Source organism: Peromyscus maniculatus, chromosome 16 (assembly GCF_049852395.1).
Source record: "Peromyscus maniculatus bairdii isolate BWxNUB_F1_BW_parent chromosome 16, HU_Pman_BW_mat_3.1, whole genome shotgun sequence".
Lineage (NCBI taxonomy): Eukaryota > Metazoa > Chordata > Mammalia > Rodentia > Cricetidae > Peromyscus > Peromyscus maniculatus.
Window position 1 is genome coordinate 38,284,600 of NC_134867.1, and position 17,906 is coordinate 38,302,505.

Below are 17,906 nucleotides of genomic sequence, written 5' to 3' on the forward strand. Positions count from 1 at the left end.
TGGCAGTAGAGATCGGATATGGTCAGTAATCAGTTCCAAAGACCAGGAAACCCAAGGTACAGTTAAAGTGGCAAAGACTTACCTTGATTCACCATTAGCATAAGAAGCAAAAATCTTGTCAGTCAGAAAATCCTTTGATGAAAGGATCCCACACAGTGCCTGGGTCTCATCTGGTGATGGGACAGCCCCCCTCATAAATGTTTAAGGAATAAAACACACTTTGCAATATCTTCAAACTAAGGCGTTTTATTAGCTGGCTCTTCAACTTAAATAACCTTAGTGACCTAAGAACAGCTTTCAGTCACTTCAATCACACTTCTGAAGGTAGACTTGTTGAACGTGAGGGACGTTTTCATTTTCAACATAGAACAGCTTTACTATTACCATCAGTAAATCTTTTCTTAGTGTTAACTAAAAAAAGCACCAGGTCAAAGACTGACTACATTCAAGTCCCCAATTAGATACCTTTCCTTAAAACGTGCATGGAACAGGAGAATGAAATGAGAAAATGAGGACTGTTTTGGTTTGGCTGAAGTTGAGTCCATTTCATGATGATTTAAGTCTCTTCGGATAATCCCCACAAGTCTCAGGAAAACAGATGCATTTCACTACCACCCCAAAGGGAAAACTGCTTTGGAAACGGAAGCACACTAGTGGCCTTTCTGTGTCAGTTGGCCCCTTGACATTTCTGCAGGAGTGATTACGAATACTTCTTGGCAGCTAATCATAGCTTTAGTTCCTCTCATCTACAAGACGTCATCAAGTGCACGCTGTTTCTGTAACGGCACCACTGGATGCCGCCTGCGTGGCTGCCTGTCTCACGGCATTTGAACGTGGTGGAGACACACACGGTGGACCCCATCACTCTTTGATCTGCAAGAGAAAACAAGGTGCCACCGTCATTTCAAACCCTTTACTATAATAACAACAGCCAGGACAGGGAACAGACTTTCCCTTTCCCTCACCATTTTCCCTTCCTGTCACGCTACTTACTCGTTTTTTAAAATAAAATATTCATATTAGCTATGGGAATGCAGAAGAAGATTCAAACTACTGAAATTTCCTGGCTCAGTTCTGGCTATTTCCTTCAAAATGTCACTGTACTTCATCATATATAAAAGTTATGTTTAAAAAAGTGTTACAACTACATTAATTCAATTTTTTGGACAAATTATTTCAAATACACTGAAAGCCAGTAATTTAAAGAAAGCTAATACAGCTTCTTCTACTAAACAAAACCAGAACTCCCAATTTATTTGACCCCACATATATGATACTTTTCTCCTCTCATCACTTAGAAACTATTTGAGTATAAATTTTAATTTCTTGTTCTGATATTGTGTGTTTCCTTAAGCCATAAAATCCCTGTGACCAGCTGGCAAGGTGCAAAGGACACGGTGAACTAGGACATCACAATACCTCCGTGACAACACCAGCGGCTATCGTGGAGCCGCCGTAGCGCAGCATAAACCTCCCCAGTTCCTTGAAGTCTTTGTAGAGCTCAAGGGCCACTGGTCTGTGCGTCTGCAGCTCCACCAAAGCGTTCTGGCCCTTGGTCAGCAGCCTGGCAAGAGGGAGGGAAACAAGGAACAGATGGATATTCGACACAGAGAAGTGAGCACCTGGGGATGAGCAGTTCGCACCCAGTCAGCAAATCAACTCATCTTCAAAATCCAGGAGGAAAGTTGCATGTGTGTATGTTTTAATGCAAGCATATGCCTTTGAATTTTTCTGGGCTAAAAGGAATGAGGGTAATTCTAGATTTAAGATTCATTAGGTGGATGTCAGAGGTGTATATGTGAGTGTGTGTGAGTGTGTGTGTGTGTGTGTACACCAATCTTAAAACACACCTCCTATAGGTCCACTGTATCCTATCCCCTAAATATTCAACACCCATCCTGATCAATGCTTCTCTACCATTCCCTGAAGAAACCTAGAAGCTTAGTTATCTAATAAAGCAATGGTAGTAAAGTTTAGTATTATCAGGATACTAACTCTTAATCCTCTTTTAAAGCGTATTTATTTATTTTTTCACAGTTCTGATGATTCAACCTTGGACTTGACACTAGGACCCTGCAGCAGGCACAGGGAGGGAAAATTCAGTTGAAAAGGTCTCCAAATGACTGTCCTCCAACACAGACCCCAACAATCCCGCACACAGGAGCATTTGTGTAAGCCACTGAGTCAGTCAGAACCCTGCCTCCACCGCTTGTAAGCTTCCTGTCACTTTACTGTGATTGCTGAGGTATAAGTCACAGGAAACACTCCTGAGAGAGCCTAGAAAGCATGGACCTTGAGAATGTCATCCTCACAGTTCTGTGATGTCTGCCAGAGCATCATGGCACACACTGATGTGAGAAGCCAAGGGCTCCAGCTAAGCACCTCCTTCAAGAGACATGCAGGCAGCCCTCCTCTCCTGAGGAGCAGGCAGCCCTCCCTCCCCTCCTGAGGAGCAGACTCCCTCCCCTCCTGAGGAGCAGACTCCCTCCCCTCCTGAGGAGCAGGCAGCCCTCCCTCCCCTCCTGAGGAGCAGACTCCCTCCCTTCCTGAGGAGCAGGCAGCCTTCCCTCCCCTCCTGAGGAGCAGACTCCCTCCCCTCCTGAGGAGCAGGCAGCTTTCCCCTCCTGAGGAGCAGGCAGCCCTCCCCTCCTGAGGAGCAGGCAGCCCTCCAGGCCTTTCTGCTGGCAGTCAGCCCATTAACCCATTAGCACCCTGGGCCTCTTACACAGGTGCAAAGGTGAGAAATACTCAACGGCAAGGAAGGGGATTTTGAGTGGGGTTCCCCACAGGGCTCAAGATGAGGGAAAACCCAAAGTGCAGGCAGCCAACCCAAGCTAGGATGGCCTCTAGCTCCGTACCGAGCAAGAGTCTGCAGTTTGCAATATGCCCTTGCATTATTTTATTTTATTTTATTTAGAGTATGCTTAGTTTCTCAGACAGTACTTCCTGTGTCAGGCAAAGAGGGCTGTGCAGACCTCAGCCTCGATGCTAAGGATAACGAGAAAACCACCATGCAGTGATCACCTCAGTGTGAGACCATGTGGACAGGAACACAGTCACGTCACAGGCTGGAAAGAGTGAAGTGCTAGAGAACACGCGGAGACTTTTTCCTTAGGCTAGGGGACAAGCTAACTGAGCAAGTGACAAAGTTAAGGAAAGCATGAGCCTAAGATCTGGAACACGTGGCAGCCAAATTAAAATTCACCTCTAAGAACACAGGACAGGCTTCTAAATGTCTTTGGTCCATCACCATCTGTGGCTTGATGCAACATAACTATTTGTACTTACGTTTTTATTTATAATTCCCATCACCATCATACATAATCATAGCTAACATTTACTCCTAAACAAGGTGTTGGTATGACTGCACATGTATGTGCAGGTGAGTGTACACACGGGTGTGCGGGCATGGGAAGGCGAAGGGCGGCCTTGGACGACCCTCCTCAGGCACTGTTCATCTTCTTCTGTGACGCGAGCTCTCAGTGAACCTGCAGGCTACGCTAGGCTGGCAGGCCAGTGAGCCGCAGGGATCCACTAGCTCTGCCTCCCGGATGCTGCCATTCCAAGTGGGTTCCAGGCACCTAGCTTTTCCCAGGGGTTCTGAGGATCCTTGTGCAGCAAGCACAGCCTTCACTCGAGCTCTCTCCCCACCCCTTAAGCGTTTATGTATGTGTATTTCAATGTAACCACTGACAAGCAATTGGTAGAAAAAGTACACTGGACTCCACTTACCTCAGTACACACACGGCTTCTCTGCAAGGAATTTACTTACATTGTTAGTGTTTATGATTTCTGCGTTCAAACACTCACTTAGGCTTTTTCTTTGTGACTTCGCCAGTACTTTTGTTTAGGACACTAATCAATCGCTTCACAGTAGCCGGCTCACTGACAGTCTGGTAGTGTAACAGCACCTAAAGCGAGCAGAAGAAGGAAATACTGAAACTGTTTCCTACAGAAGTCCCAGCCTTCCTTTTGGCACATGATGACTATTACACGCAAGTCATCACGGTGACCAGAGTCACTTCCTGATGACTCTCCAGCAGCCCCCGCCCCCTGGCCCACACTAGTAAGGGGTTCCCTCGAATTTCCACCCTGCACTCAGCTAAACTTGAGTAGGCTGCAGAGCCTCGCTGTTCCCTTTTCCTCTGTAACAGTGAAGAGAACAGTACCTTGGGGTTACTGTAAAGGTTAAAAGCAGCTACTGTTCACAACACCTACCACCATGGTGGCATCCTAAGAAGCAGGAGGCCAAGAATCTAAGCCTGAATTCCAAGCCTTTCATTTGCATTTGTCTGTAGGTCAGTGTCCTTAGTGGTAAAACAGACTTTCCCAGAATTGTGATGACAAATAGAGAGGATGAGACAAAGTACTCGGACACACAAATGTTCAGCAAGTGAACTGTTTTATCATGAATGATGAGGGAGGGGGATCTGACATATTCATTGGTGATCACTACATCCACTCTTGGGCAAAAAGAATAAAAGCTTCCATATACAGAGATAAGAAGGAGAGCAACATTTATAAGAATCCCCGAGTACCAAGCATTGTGTGACAGATCTTATAGGTGGTAGTTTACTTACATAGAGATTAGACCAGGCTGAAAGTCTAATAGACATAGGTGCAAATCACCTTCACCTGGGCCATGCTCTTTAACTAGTCTACCTGCAAAGTCCCTGACTGAGGTTCCATACACTAAAATGAGGATGCTCAGAAGTCACCTAATATTAACAGTACCCAGCACATGGGAAACACCCAGATAACATGATGATTTGATACATCACATCGTCTGTGGCCATCCCACCCTGAACAGGCCTGCTCTCGCCTGCCATTAGATCATTAGATCATAAACTAAGTACTGTCGACTATGTTTTCACATGGAAGAGACATAGCAGAAAGTTCTGGCATGTAATGTGGCCATGGAGCTTCATGGAAGCTTGAATTGCACTCTGAATCAGTTGAAGCTACAAATTGCTGGCTCTTCTCATGTCGGCTACTGAGTCCTGTGGAAATCACATGGACACAATCTTCTGTTTTCTAAGAGAAGCTTTTATGAAGAAAAAGGGGGAAGCTTTGGTGGATCCCAATCAAGGTCAGAACACAGACCGACTGTTCTTATTCAAATAATAGGCTTTGAGCGTGCTACCAGTGTGTCTACAGTGCATGAACAGCAGCAGACCGCATTCCCAGGAAGCAGAAAAGCTCTCCTACTTTAAATGGTTTGTAAACATCATTCTGAGCCACTGAGTTGTAGAAACAGACATTTCCTATCTGGAATTCCTAGCCGAAATAGTTTGCACTTGGAGAAGGGAGAAAAGCAAGCCAGGGATGCAGCTCAGGGAAGGATGCTTGCACAGCATGCGCTAGGTCCTGGGTCCCCTCCACACTCATTGGCTGCAGGTCTTAAAACTGCACATCGCAATACAAGTGCGAGACTGAGTATGTCAGAAACACCTCTTTAGGACTAGATCCCTACGCTCATCTCACACATGACTAGGTCTTCATGGCCTACCAAATACCAAAGAAAAGAGGCACATGAACCCCACTCAGTTCCTTCTACTATTTGCTGAGCTGCAACACCAGGGCTAACAAATGGGGTGTGGAAATATGGGGTTACATTTGATATTTCCTTCTCTCTCCACAGCACTGTTTATTAACTAAAACAAAAACAAACAAACAAAAAACCTGTTGGACATGAGTGAAACAATCTATTTACAATCAAAAGAATTCAGTGTATAATATCTTGACATCCTAATATTATATATAAAGTCAAACTCACTCATAATCTAAAACCTTAATACTGTGTATCAAATCAAACTCCTTCATAATCTAAAACCATCTGCAGCACCGTGTCAAAAGGAAAAACTGGGTGCTGGCTTAACCATTACCGTTTACCTAGTCACAACCCCACAAGGGTCTCTACTCACTATTCTGAAAACTCAGAGCATTTCTCCAAACTCTGTTAAATACCCATCTAAACAGAGAGACTTGACGGGAGGCAAGTCAGTCCTGTGAGTTAACGTTCTATGAACATTAACAAGTTACGGTAAGAGACAGTAGGTGTCAGAAGTCTCTTACTATCAGAAGTCCCATGTAGCTTTCTAATAACATCTTTAACATCTCTGAAATCTGAAATACCCTGGTCTAAGGGTGTTAGGGATTGAACTTGGCTTCATGGGTTTATGAGGACCAAATCACCTAGTGTTTCATTAAGCTATAATGTTAGGCAACAATATAAATAATTTTTCTTAATAGCCTATTAAAAATATCAGTGAATATATGGTCATTTGATATTCAACAAAGGTGCCTATGTTGGTTACCGGAGGCTCCCCACTCCCCAACAGATGTTGCTAGGAAACTGGATGAGCAAATGTAAAGGATGACAGTGAAGCTTTGCCCAACATCACATAGGAAACCAACTACAAACCGATCCATGGCCTAACCGCACAAGATAAACACAAGGCTCTTAAAGAAGACAGGCAAAGGCTTCGTGATGTTGGCTCTGGCCCTGAGCTCCTGACATGACACAGAGGCACAGAAAAGACACATAAACCAGGTTGCTCCAAAGTTAACAAGTTACTGTAGGACACTAAGAGAATGAGAAGACAACCACTAGACAGAACTCAGACAATGGCTGCAGGATTAGTTTGGGGTGATAATGCTCTTGAGATGGACTGCAGGGATGGTTATAACCAATAGCAAGAGTATACTAAGTTACAAACTAACAATGTGAACTTTCTTAGATATACTAGTTACAATAAAGATAAAATACGAATTTAAATTGAATCAGTCTTATACTTTCTTCTCTCAAAATGTACAGTTGTCATAACAACTAAGGGAAATTTACATATACCTCTGTATGTAGTATTGGCAGAATTAAGTGCTAACTAGTAAAATTTTAATTGTTTAAGAAGGACTTTCTTTGTTTTTTTTTTTTTTCTACCAGAGCAGGTAGATATGACCAGTTTTTCTGATCACATTTTATCCCGATATGCAGGAGAGTCTCTTAAAGTAGCTGAAAAGCTTTCATTTGGTGCTTATTTTTAAGAAACTACTATAGGCAAGAGATAATGCTACTATTCAAAGTAAATACTGCCCTTTTGACCCCTCTCTATTGGCAAAAATCAATTCTTGTGCATGTAAACACAGGCTACAACAACCTCCCTGCTTGCCAGGAACCAGTTCCACTCATTCTAAAGCAAATGACTGGGGACTATTTGCTAATCCTAAATGGTTAAGAACAAAATATTTCAATTATAACAACTCTTTTGGTGAAACACTTTTTAAAAAGAGAATAAAAATACAATATGACTACTAAAGCATTTAAATATCAAATAAACATGGTGACTACACTTATAAAGAAATAAGAATCACAAGCAAAGCATATGATTATCTCACAGATATATAATCATACATAAGATGAATTTGAATGTCCTAAGTAATTTCTTCTCAGCTCTTCAAACACTATCATGGACTTTAAAAAGTTGAAAGATCAATTACTATTCCTGTTTGATTTAATTTTTTTTCTCTTGAAAAAGTTCCTAGGGTCAAGAAGCAAAATAAAAAGCAAAATAAATATGATGGTTAAATTCTGGCTGTGTATCTTTCTAGATTAGAATAAGACATTAATTTGAAACAAATAGTGCATATTTATGTAATGGCTTTTCTGAATTTATAAAAACAAGTACACTGCATAGTGAAAGTGACTTTTACCTTCAAGGGATAACCATTTAAATCTACTGAGAGACACTTTTTGCTATCACAAAGTGTCTGTACTACATGATCTGATGGGGAAGGGATTGTCTGACTGTTAAGTTACCAATGCAGGGAACCACATGAGAGTGTGGTCTTAAGTCTATGAGAAGAAAACTACACATGAAATAAGAAACCCACAAGTAACATCTTTCTGGGATAAGAAATACTGTGAAAAACTCCTCATCCCACAGTGAGGCAGACTTGAGCTGGTCAATGACACCCTACAGAGCAGTCACATCATGCAGGGTCAGAATGAGTGGCTTCGACGCAGTCAGAGTTCATCAAATGTGACCAGAGCTCTGGACACACCTGAAATCTCCGTGTGCACACGTGCCAGTGCATAGGATGTGAGCATGGAAACCTGATGAAGTCAAAACAGCAGCTCTTGATGGATTATGCAAACACAGACTATTCTTATTTTCTCTATTTGTGTGGCTTTCTAACCTGTAAAACTAATCTATACTTTATACTCAGAAATACCAAAAATAAGTACATTAAGCAAAACAGAAGCACCTCAATTAAAAATGCTAGGTAAGCTTTACTACCCAGTAAAAAGTCTCTCACTTCCCCCAGAAAAAAATATATTATCATCAGTGTTATGAAATATCTTCTCTTGAAAATGTTCTCAGACTCAAGAATCAAAATAAGGGCTGGAGAGGTGCCTCAGGGGTTAAAAACAGTGGCCACTCTTCAGAGGACCTGGGTTTGATTCCTGAAATCACCTGTAACTCAGTTCTAGGGGATCTGATGCTCTTCTAGCTTCTGTGGGCACACACATGGTGTGCAGACATATATGTGAACCAACACCCACACACAGAAAATAAATATTAGAATATATTTTGTAAAAGACTCAAAATAAGAAACAAAGTATTTTCAAATTCTAACTTATTTTTCTAAATTAGAAATGATGTTCCTTTGAAACAATCGGCACATTTTAAGGTGTGTTGGGACTTCCCTGGTTCACAGAAGCAAGGCCAATGCATAGGAAACTTACAGGAAATCCTTTAGTGATAGGAACTTCAATATTGAAGATGAGGATCCGGGCTCTGAAGCGAGTGCAAGCTTTGATGGGTTCTTTGGGGCCGCAAAATATGCAGCCAACACTGTAACAGAGAAGGAGAAAATGAAGGAACGCGCACGGAAAAGATCACTTGGAAAGAAACTAAAACAATTACGCAAATAAGAACGTTTTCTAAGGACTCCCCACCCCGAGCTAAAGCACAGCTTCATGCATTATAGCTTCCATCTCAAGAACATGGTGAGTTTGTGTGTCAACATGAATCAACTCCATTTTAGATGGCATTTGTAAAAATTAAATTTGGCCAAATAAAATTCTGGCTAAGACAGAACTAGTGGACTGCAAAACTCATGTACCCTGATGTCCTTTCTCTGATACAAAGGCTGTTCAAACTCGTTTTCTTACTCACTTGATTTTGATGATATCCATCCCAACCAAAGTAAGGCTAACGTGATCTCCTGCTGCTGCCCAATCAACAGGTTCATCGTGAAGAGTGATTCCTGGAAATGAGTAAAAACCAAAGCCAACAGTGAAACACCTCTGCACAGAGCCAGAGCAACCCAGGGAGTCTGGGGGGTGCGCTTCATCGCTGTACTCATCGTTTTCAATTTGAGTGGGTTAGGAGTGAGAAGTGGAACCAAGCGTGGCGGAAGTAGTTCCTCCAGACCTGACACTCTAGAGCACCACCCTAAGCACGGTGGCTGGTCTTTGCCCACAGGAAGCCGCTTTCTCGCCATTTAGTCAAATATTTCAAACTCACTTACCCGATGAAGCAATAGCCTCCCAGCAGACTTTATTCAAACACTGCTACTATATTAATGGACGCAGTCACAGCTAAATAGTCCAGACTATTAAATGACTCCTAGTGCCGTCAAAGGCAGGACTGGCAAAGGTAGCTGGGAATAGTTTATTCTCTTGAGCTGTTCTGCCCTTCCTTTCAATCTCCCCCCCTCTCCAAGAAAGTTCCAAGGCACAGCCTAGGCTGGCCTTGAACTCTCTGATCCTCCTGCCTTGAACTCCCATACACTGGGATTCTAGAACTGTCCCCTCATACTGGGCAAACTTTGTTTTCAATTAGAGGATGACCTAAATGAAGCAAAAGCGTTCAGAGTCCAAGTGTCCATTCATCTAGCCCTTCACTATTCCTGCTCAAAGACAGCTTCTCCCCAGAGTCTGCACACCATGAGTCACTACAGGGGAGATTAAGAAACCAGCAATAAAATTTAACTGAAAAGTCACCGTGCCTATATATACATATATACATACATACATACATACACACATGCATACATACACACACACACACACACACACACACACACACACACACACACACACACACACACCTACATACATATATACACCTAGCCACCTCAAAACAGTCCTGAAGAGCAATTTCTTAGGGCTTTATGTAGCTTCCTTATTCCAGGGCTTCGGAAACAAAGCCTGTGCTATTTCATTTGATGCGCTGGATGTACAGGTTAAATTACTTTTCACTGAAAGCTGTGCCTTCCAATGAAGACGGTGTGCAGGCCAGCCACAGTAGAACTGTTCTGGACTGACATATTTTTAATAAATTATAGTCCTTCATTTCTTTATAACACTATACTTTTCTCCCTTATGTGACATGCTCTTTTGGGACAATATTCTTGGCTTCAAAAATTAGTAATTTAAATTGTAAATTTAAATACAAAATTGACTAATTTAAATATCAGTCAAATTAAAGGTAGTTGGTTTAATACAATAGAGATTGCCTTTGGCTTAAAATTTTTAAAAGGCCTTTCATATTTATTGACCACGTTTCCAAAATACTTACATTGTTTCTTTTTTTCTCCCAACCATGTTACCATCCCATATCTGGTTTCTTTTGTTTTTTTTTATTCATTTTACATACCAACCACAGATCCCCTCTCATCTCTCTTCCTGCTATCCACCCCACCCCGCCCCCCATTTCTAGTTTCTAAAGGCTTTCTCCTTGGTCAGACATTAGAAAAGGGGGCTTTATTTTTTTCTTTTAATACTCCAGACACTTGATATGTTTTTGTCACTTGGGTTTTAGTTTTTTTCCCACATCCCAGGCTGGTCACCAACTAACAATGTCATTTAAAACAGCCCTGAAATAACTGCAATCCTCCCTCTTTGGCTTCCCAAAGGCTGGGACTAGAGGTACAAGCTACTACGCTTCAATTTGCTGTCACTAGAGTGAAGAGGTGCCTTGGAATTGCTACCTGAGGGCAGGCAAGCCTCCGTTCCTGGGGTAACGGAGCATCACAGTCGTCCCTCATGTATTCAGAACAAAGAGCACAGAGATCCGTGTGGCAAAGCCCAAAGGCAGCAATGGCAGTGGGCAGAGCCGAGGGCTGGGACTGTCCAGAGAGCCAGGCAAGACTCCTGGAGCAGAAGCTTCTGCCATGGCTGCTCCAGCTTCTGCTCAGTCACCAGAGGGACTGGCCAGTCTCCCCATGGAGGAGAGCAGCACACAGCGGCAGGGAGCATGGGGCTCTCTCTCATAGGTGTCCACAGGGACGCAATAGTAAGGCCTGTGGTAATTTTAGGACCAGGTTCTCAACTCTCAGCTGCTGGTTATTTAAAATCTTTTTTTTTTTTTTTTTTAGTTTATTCTTAAAAAAAAAAAAAAAAGCTCATTAGCAGACAGAAATTAGTATTTCCTAAGTGTTTTAGTTCTTTGATGAGTGTGTGTGAGTGAGTGTGTGTGTACATGCACACGGTGGACAGAGGTCAAGCTCAGTCAGGTGTTGTTCCTCAGGTACAGCAATCTGTTTGTTCTGTTCTTATGGTTTAAGGCAGGACTTTGCCAAGTAGTTTGGCTGCCAGCGAAACCCAGAGACCGGCCTGCCCTCTCCAGTGCTGGGATCCTGAGTGCCCATGCCAGCCTGTCATGTGGGTTCTGGGACTACATTAATGCCAGCCTGTCATGTGGGTTCTAGGACTATATTAATGCCAGCCTGTCATGTGGGTTCTGGGACTACATTAATGCCAGCCTGTCATGTGGGTTCTAGGACTACATTAATGCCAGCCTGTCACGTGGGTTCTGGGACAGCACTAATGCCAGCCTGTCATGTGGGTTCTAGAACTGCACTAATGCCAGCCTGTCATGTGGGTTCTAGGACTACATTAATGCCAGCTGTCACATGGGTTCTAGGACTACATTAATGCCAGCTGTCACATGGGTTCTAGGACTGCACTAATGCCAACCTGTCATGTGGGTTCTAAGACTGCACTAATGCCAGCCTGTCATGTGGGTTCTAGGACCCAGGCTGTCACGTGGGTTCTAGGACAGCACTAATGCCAGGCTGTCACGTGGGTTCTAGGACTGCATTCAGCTCTTCCTGCTGGCATGGTAAACACTTCAGCTGAGCCACCTCTGCACCCAGTGCTGCAGGTCTTATAACCACATTAGAAGCAGAAGCAGAGAGCTGCACTTGCAAACAACAGAGCTATGGAAAGTGGATCTTCTTCAAGTACACATTATTTTCCATCAAACCAGAAATGCCATGGTCTGTAGCAGGCAAGAAGAATAGGGTTAACTGGAAACAGAATTTGTCATCCCATGTAACCTTCAACTATAGATTCAGCATACCACTAACTAGGTATTTACCAATTCCTTACACTACCTGTGGTAGCTCACACATGGACTCTCAGCACTTTGAGGCTATGACAGGAGAGCACAGATGTAAGGCCAGCCTAGGCTACAGACTGAGTTCAAAGCTATCCTGAGTTGCAGAGCCAGACTGTATATCCAAATACCAAGGGCTGAGGATGTGACTCTGGTAATTCTGCCTAGCAGGTATCTAGAGTCAATCTCTGCCCCCTGAGGGAGTGGGGTAGGAGAAGGGCCAACAGTGGCAGGAGAGTTTGAAAAATGTCCATTCAGATTTATAACCCTGCCAAGTCCAACTATGAACACAGACCAAAGGAAGAGCGGTAGAGGGTGTACTAAAATGTTAACATTGCCAATGGGCTAGACTTCAGCTTATACTTTACAAATACTACTATTCTACTACAGAACATCTTCCATTTTACCCAGAAGTCACAGAACTGGCTAGAAATCAGATTAAGGTTACCTAGAACTGAGCACTTTCTAAGCTAAATTTAGATAAGAACATATACACACGAAAGGCTAATCCTTAGGCAGAAAGTTATCAATGATCATCAACACACACAGATACCTCTGAAAAAGCAGTGGAGATGGCAGCTTAGGTTAGCTCCACTTAGGTGTACCTATATTTACCTTAAACACAGAGAGAGGTGGGTAATCACAGGTATCATGTATAGGCATAAACATGATCAAAGCTGAAATACAGACTCCATGGGGACAAGCTGCCTGCCACTGACTAGCTACACTATAGGCTGGATTCTTTAATTTCTTCTACAAATTATAATTTTATAAGTATCTGTCAGTTATGTATACAGCTGGCTCCGTCTTAAAACAGATTTTATGACTCAGTACCCAAAACAGAATGTTACCAGGGTTAGAATGTTATATGTACACACAGCCATGTGCCACAACAGGAAAAAAAATGGTTTGTTTTCACATTTTAGTGTTCAACAGTCAGTATCATTTTGACAGTTAGTTACAATTTCAGTAAGAGGATATTGACTCCGGAGTTATAACTAGACTACTGAAGAAGAAATCTGCTGTCTCAAGACCTGTTAGCAAAAGCATGCTGCACACTGGTCATACCTTTTGCAGTGCAGGTTTCATTGGGTGGCATTGCTAACAGTCGGTCACCAGTCTGGATATAACCAGCTTCAATTTTACCAGTCACACAAAAGCCAGATCCTTGATCTGCAAAACATACCAACATCACATGAAGCATGTACTACTGTTATCTGATAATTACCACCGTGATAGTTCTTCTCTACATAGCTACAAAAGGCAGGAGTTAACGAACACCAAGCCCTGGTCAGGTTGGAAGTTTTAATACCTCTACTAAATAGTCACACTTCCAGTTTTTCTTGCAAATAAAACTATTCATATAACAAAAAGTGAAGGTTCATTCCTTTCCAAATGTTTATTGAATGACTAATAGACACCAGGCAATCTACTAAGCTCCGGGGTAAGAGAAGGAAGCAGAGGCCATTTCCATAAGAAACCTAGCCCAGTAAAGAGAAAGACAAGAGTGAGTGAACCTGAGGGCCACAAATATGATTTAAAAGAAAAATTGTGCACCTAAGAATCCACAGTGGCACACCGGGGTGCAGCTCACTGGCCCGGCACATGCAAAGCTCTTGGGGAGAGAGGGTGGGGGCAGAGGACTAAGGGATAAGATGCTAATAGCTTTGGGAGATTCAGGTGGCCTACCTAGAGTCTCTATCTATTCTGAGGCTGAGGTGACTGACTGGCTCAGGGTGGAGACACAAATGTGGGAAGCATCCAGATGTGGGTAGTAGGGGAACTCATGGACATGACTTCATAAAAAGCATTTAGTGAAATCACTATTTCAGAATCTGAAAATGAAGCCTACACACCCAGGAGACAGGTCACAAAAAGGAGGAGGCAGGAGAAAGTAGGTCAAAGAAAACCAGGAAGAAAGAAAATCTCATGATGGCTATGACAACAACCATCATCAAAAAGAATGCAAATTTAAGTACAGGAGGAGTCAGAACTAGAGCGCGTGTTAGCTCAGCAGGACACACTAAGGGAACACGCAAGGCAGAAGCTGGGAAGGTGCCCAAAGAGAGGGCAGATCGTCAGACACCGGCTGGAAGACAGCCCCTGCTTCGGGGTTTAAGAGATAAAGGACATTTCAAAAGCATTTCCATATCCCCTCCCCGACTGCTCCTCTGGAGACTAATTGTGATTATGATCTAGTTCAATTCCATCCCCCTCTGCTTACATTCATTTCTCACTCATTTACTAAAGGCACCTTGTGTCGGGTACTAGACTACATCTTGCAGGTGCCTTTCAAGGGTTCATAAAATAGACGGCAGAGTAACCAGTGCAATAATGAACACCAGTGCAGGGCTGGGGGCCTGTGTGGGCAGGCCCAGAGTAACCACTGTAAATACGCACTCTTTATTTTCTGTGTGATAATGGAGATGAAGGAGACAACTGACATCTTTATAACATCACTTATCCCACTCTATCAATAGTATATACTTCAGCTCCTACCTATCTTTTATTCTCCGACCCTTCTGTAGCTTTCTGGACAGGACTTTCTACCTATGTTTAAGTGAGGTACATTCTTAGGTACTTACTTAGTATAGCACCTTCTCCATCAGTCTGAACCTTTGCCTCCCTCAGCTCCAGGGTACGGGGTTTCCTGGTATCTTAAGCACTAGTCTTTTATCACAGTTAGTGGTTCTGATTTCTCATATTAATTTCCCCCTTTGTCTGTGTGATGCTATGTCTTACTCAAACTGACACAGGTGGGTAGGAAACAGGCAGAGAGAGGAAAGAACACTAAAGCATGGAAACACGAGGACACAGTACGATTGGGATCTTAAAGTATGTGTGTGTGTGTGTGTGTATGTGTGTGTGTGTGTGTGTGTGTGTGTGAACTTTAAAATGATACTTATTTGGTGTCTCTGAGTGTGTGTGTTCAGTCACCACAGTGCAAGTGTGTGAGGTCAGAAGAAAACCTTTAGGAGCTGACGGTCTCTTTCTGCCACGTGGGACCAAGGGACCAAACTCGGCTGTCAGGCTTGGTGGCATGGGCCTTTACCCAGTGAGCCACCTCACCAGCCCCTCACTCTGGAGGGTAAAGAAGATGAATTATCCAATGTGTTTAAGGTCAGGGAGATAAAGCTTAGGCCTCTTTGCCCGTGACAGGTGAATGTAAGGGGGAAGTGGTGTGTAAACTGAGGAGTGTTCAGAGGCTCTGGGACTGGGCCGTGTGAAGTAACAGTGAAAGCGTGATGCTCATCCTTACATTCATGTGGAGAGGATGAACCCAAAGACAACACGACAGTTCGAGAAAACAAGGCACAGAGAGTAGACGGGCAGTGTGACAGAGCCAGTCTACAGAGCAGCACTCACCTTTGAAGACATCCGACACACATAACCTAAAAGGTTTGTCAATAGATCGTTGAGGGGGCTTGAAGGAATCTGGTAGGAAAACGGCAAACAGTTTAATTTAAATGATGGGACTATGGACATTGCTCAGAAGAGCACAGTTTGCTCAGGGGCCTGGTTTTGATTCCCAGCACCCTCAAACCCAAACAAGGAATTATTTTTCCACTACCTCAAGTGTGCCCATCATTGTCTCTCTTCTTCTAGAAAAAGAACTTATTCTGTAAATGCTAACAGTAAATGACTGTCATTCAAATACTTTACAATTATAAACTGTATTTCCCACATATCACTTCATTTAATTCTAACTAGTCTGTAACTAGACAGGGAGGGCCAGTTCTAACCTCATAATGTAGCTTCAAAGCACTGAGTATTACTTTAAATAGTACACATGATTTCAAAACTAAGAGTCCTGTTTCTCTGATTACAAATTCTATGCTTTTTCATATACATTGTCTCTCATAAAGAACTCTAAATAATCTATATCAAGTTTATAGGACATCAAAACAGAGTGGTAACAGAATACGTACCAATTTGTTCTAATAAACATGATCCTTTATACCACTTCGTGAGCTCACTTGACTGTGATCTTGTGGTTAGATTTTCACCACTGAGACCACTCGTAGGGATAAAAGCTACGTCACTCTCCTAGTAACAAGATGGAAGATAGAAACTGACTTATAGAATGCTCTAAGCAAAAAATGCAAAGACTCATCATTACTACAACTGAATCAAGTTTGCAAAACAAACAGCAACAAACTTTCCAAATAGTAACAGGCATCAGCCAAGTGTAGCCCTGAGGTTACCTGAGCCAGTACTTTTGAATTTGGGGGAGATCTGGAAATTTCCTTCTAACCATTAAAGCATATTTACTCACTGATGTAGGCATATTACAGATTTTTGCTGGATAAATTCTTTTCTACCAACATGCCTCCATGACCTCCTTAAACTTTACAATCTAAAGTGGTAGGTGGGAGAAAATCTCTTATCACATAAAATCCACGCCAAATACTCAATATATGAACATTTTAAAAGTCATCCATTTTAAAGAATATATTTTATATACATACCAGAAGAGAAAGAAAAATAGAATTAAACATACTCAACAAGATAATATCAATATAGAAGGAAAGAGAGGGATAGGTATAAATAAGACTATTATACATTATGGAGAAGCCAGAAGGTTCATATATTTTATATTTCTATAAAATCACATATAATACGTGTGTGTGTGTGTGTGTGTGTGTATATATTTACTGAATATATATATATATTATTATATATATATATATGTTATATACATATTTTAATGAAGTTATACCAGTTGGGTGATAAGACTACCCTAAGAGACACAGACTATCTAACAAAAACTCCAGTACTAGACATAAGGAAACTTTCAAGTTGTTGGTGAGTGGAGTCAAGAGATTCCCCAAAGAATACAGGGTATTTCTGCTGTCCTTGGTTGTCTCCAGAAGTTGCAGGGAAGACCCTGTTGCTGAAGACACCACACAGGGGGGATTGAATGGGATTTGCCCTTAAAGCCTCCTCCCTGCGGATTAGCAAGCTACCAAGGGAGGGAAGCAATCAACAGTCCCACTCAGTTGAGACACCTCTGCACCACAACAATGAGTAGCATGGCCAGAGAACCCTAGAGGTGCAACAGTGGTACTTACGTCTTGGCAGTAACCAACAGTGCATAACTGGATTCAAGGCCTGCTTAACAGGAGAGAAATCATGCCTGATATGGGAAAACTGCAACCACCCATGGCTAGTGAGGTTATGGATCTTGGAGGAGAACCTACTTTTTTTTTTTTTTTTTTTTTACTAAACTAGTATATTCCCTAAGTGCATTCTAAATATCTATTCTTTTATCCATAGATAACCGTAGCTTCTCAACCTCATGAATGAAGCTTCTCAGTGCTGCAGATGGACCATTACAAAAGTTACAAACGATCAAATGCACAGAAATGACTGTGGGGTGCCCAGCTCCAACTAATACACCTACAACATAATCCCACACACCTAAGGCTCAAGAAACATGGTGGAAGAGGAGACAGAAAGAATGTAAGAAAGAGCCAGAGGACCAGTCTGCTGCAAGAC

The 17,906-nt window shown here is 42.5% G+C and overlaps 1 protein-coding gene across 9 annotated transcripts in view; it reads right to left on the reverse strand.

Moving 5' to 3' along the window:
• Window positions 1-226: 226 nt before the first annotated feature.
• The window catches only part of Hbs1l (HBS1 like translational GTPase), a 72,401-nt gene continuing 54,721 nt past the window's right edge, over window positions 227-17,906 (reverse strand). For 7 of the 9 annotated variants that reach the window (XM_006980104.4, XM_006980105.4, XM_076552644.1 and 4 more), the window contains 8 exons: window positions 16,337-16,454; window positions 15,774-15,842; window positions 13,476-13,580; window positions 9,180-9,270; window positions 8,747-8,855; window positions 3,811-3,911; window positions 1,420-1,564; window positions 227-873 (listed from right to left, as the gene is read on the reverse strand). In XM_006980104.4, coding sequence (XP_006980166.3) covers window positions 862-873; window positions 1,420-1,564; window positions 3,811-3,911; window positions 8,747-8,855; window positions 9,180-9,270; window positions 13,476-13,580; window positions 15,774-15,842; window positions 16,337-16,454 — 750 coding nt within the window. In that variant the 3' untranslated portion in view covers window positions 227-861. Of the gene's footprint in view, window positions 874-1,419; window positions 2,539-2,640; window positions 3,912-8,746; window positions 8,856-9,179; window positions 9,271-13,475; window positions 13,581-15,773; window positions 15,843-16,336; window positions 16,455-17,906 lie in introns of those variants that run through there. The other 2 variants (XR_013045048.1, XR_013045049.1) reach the window with 2 other exon arrangements.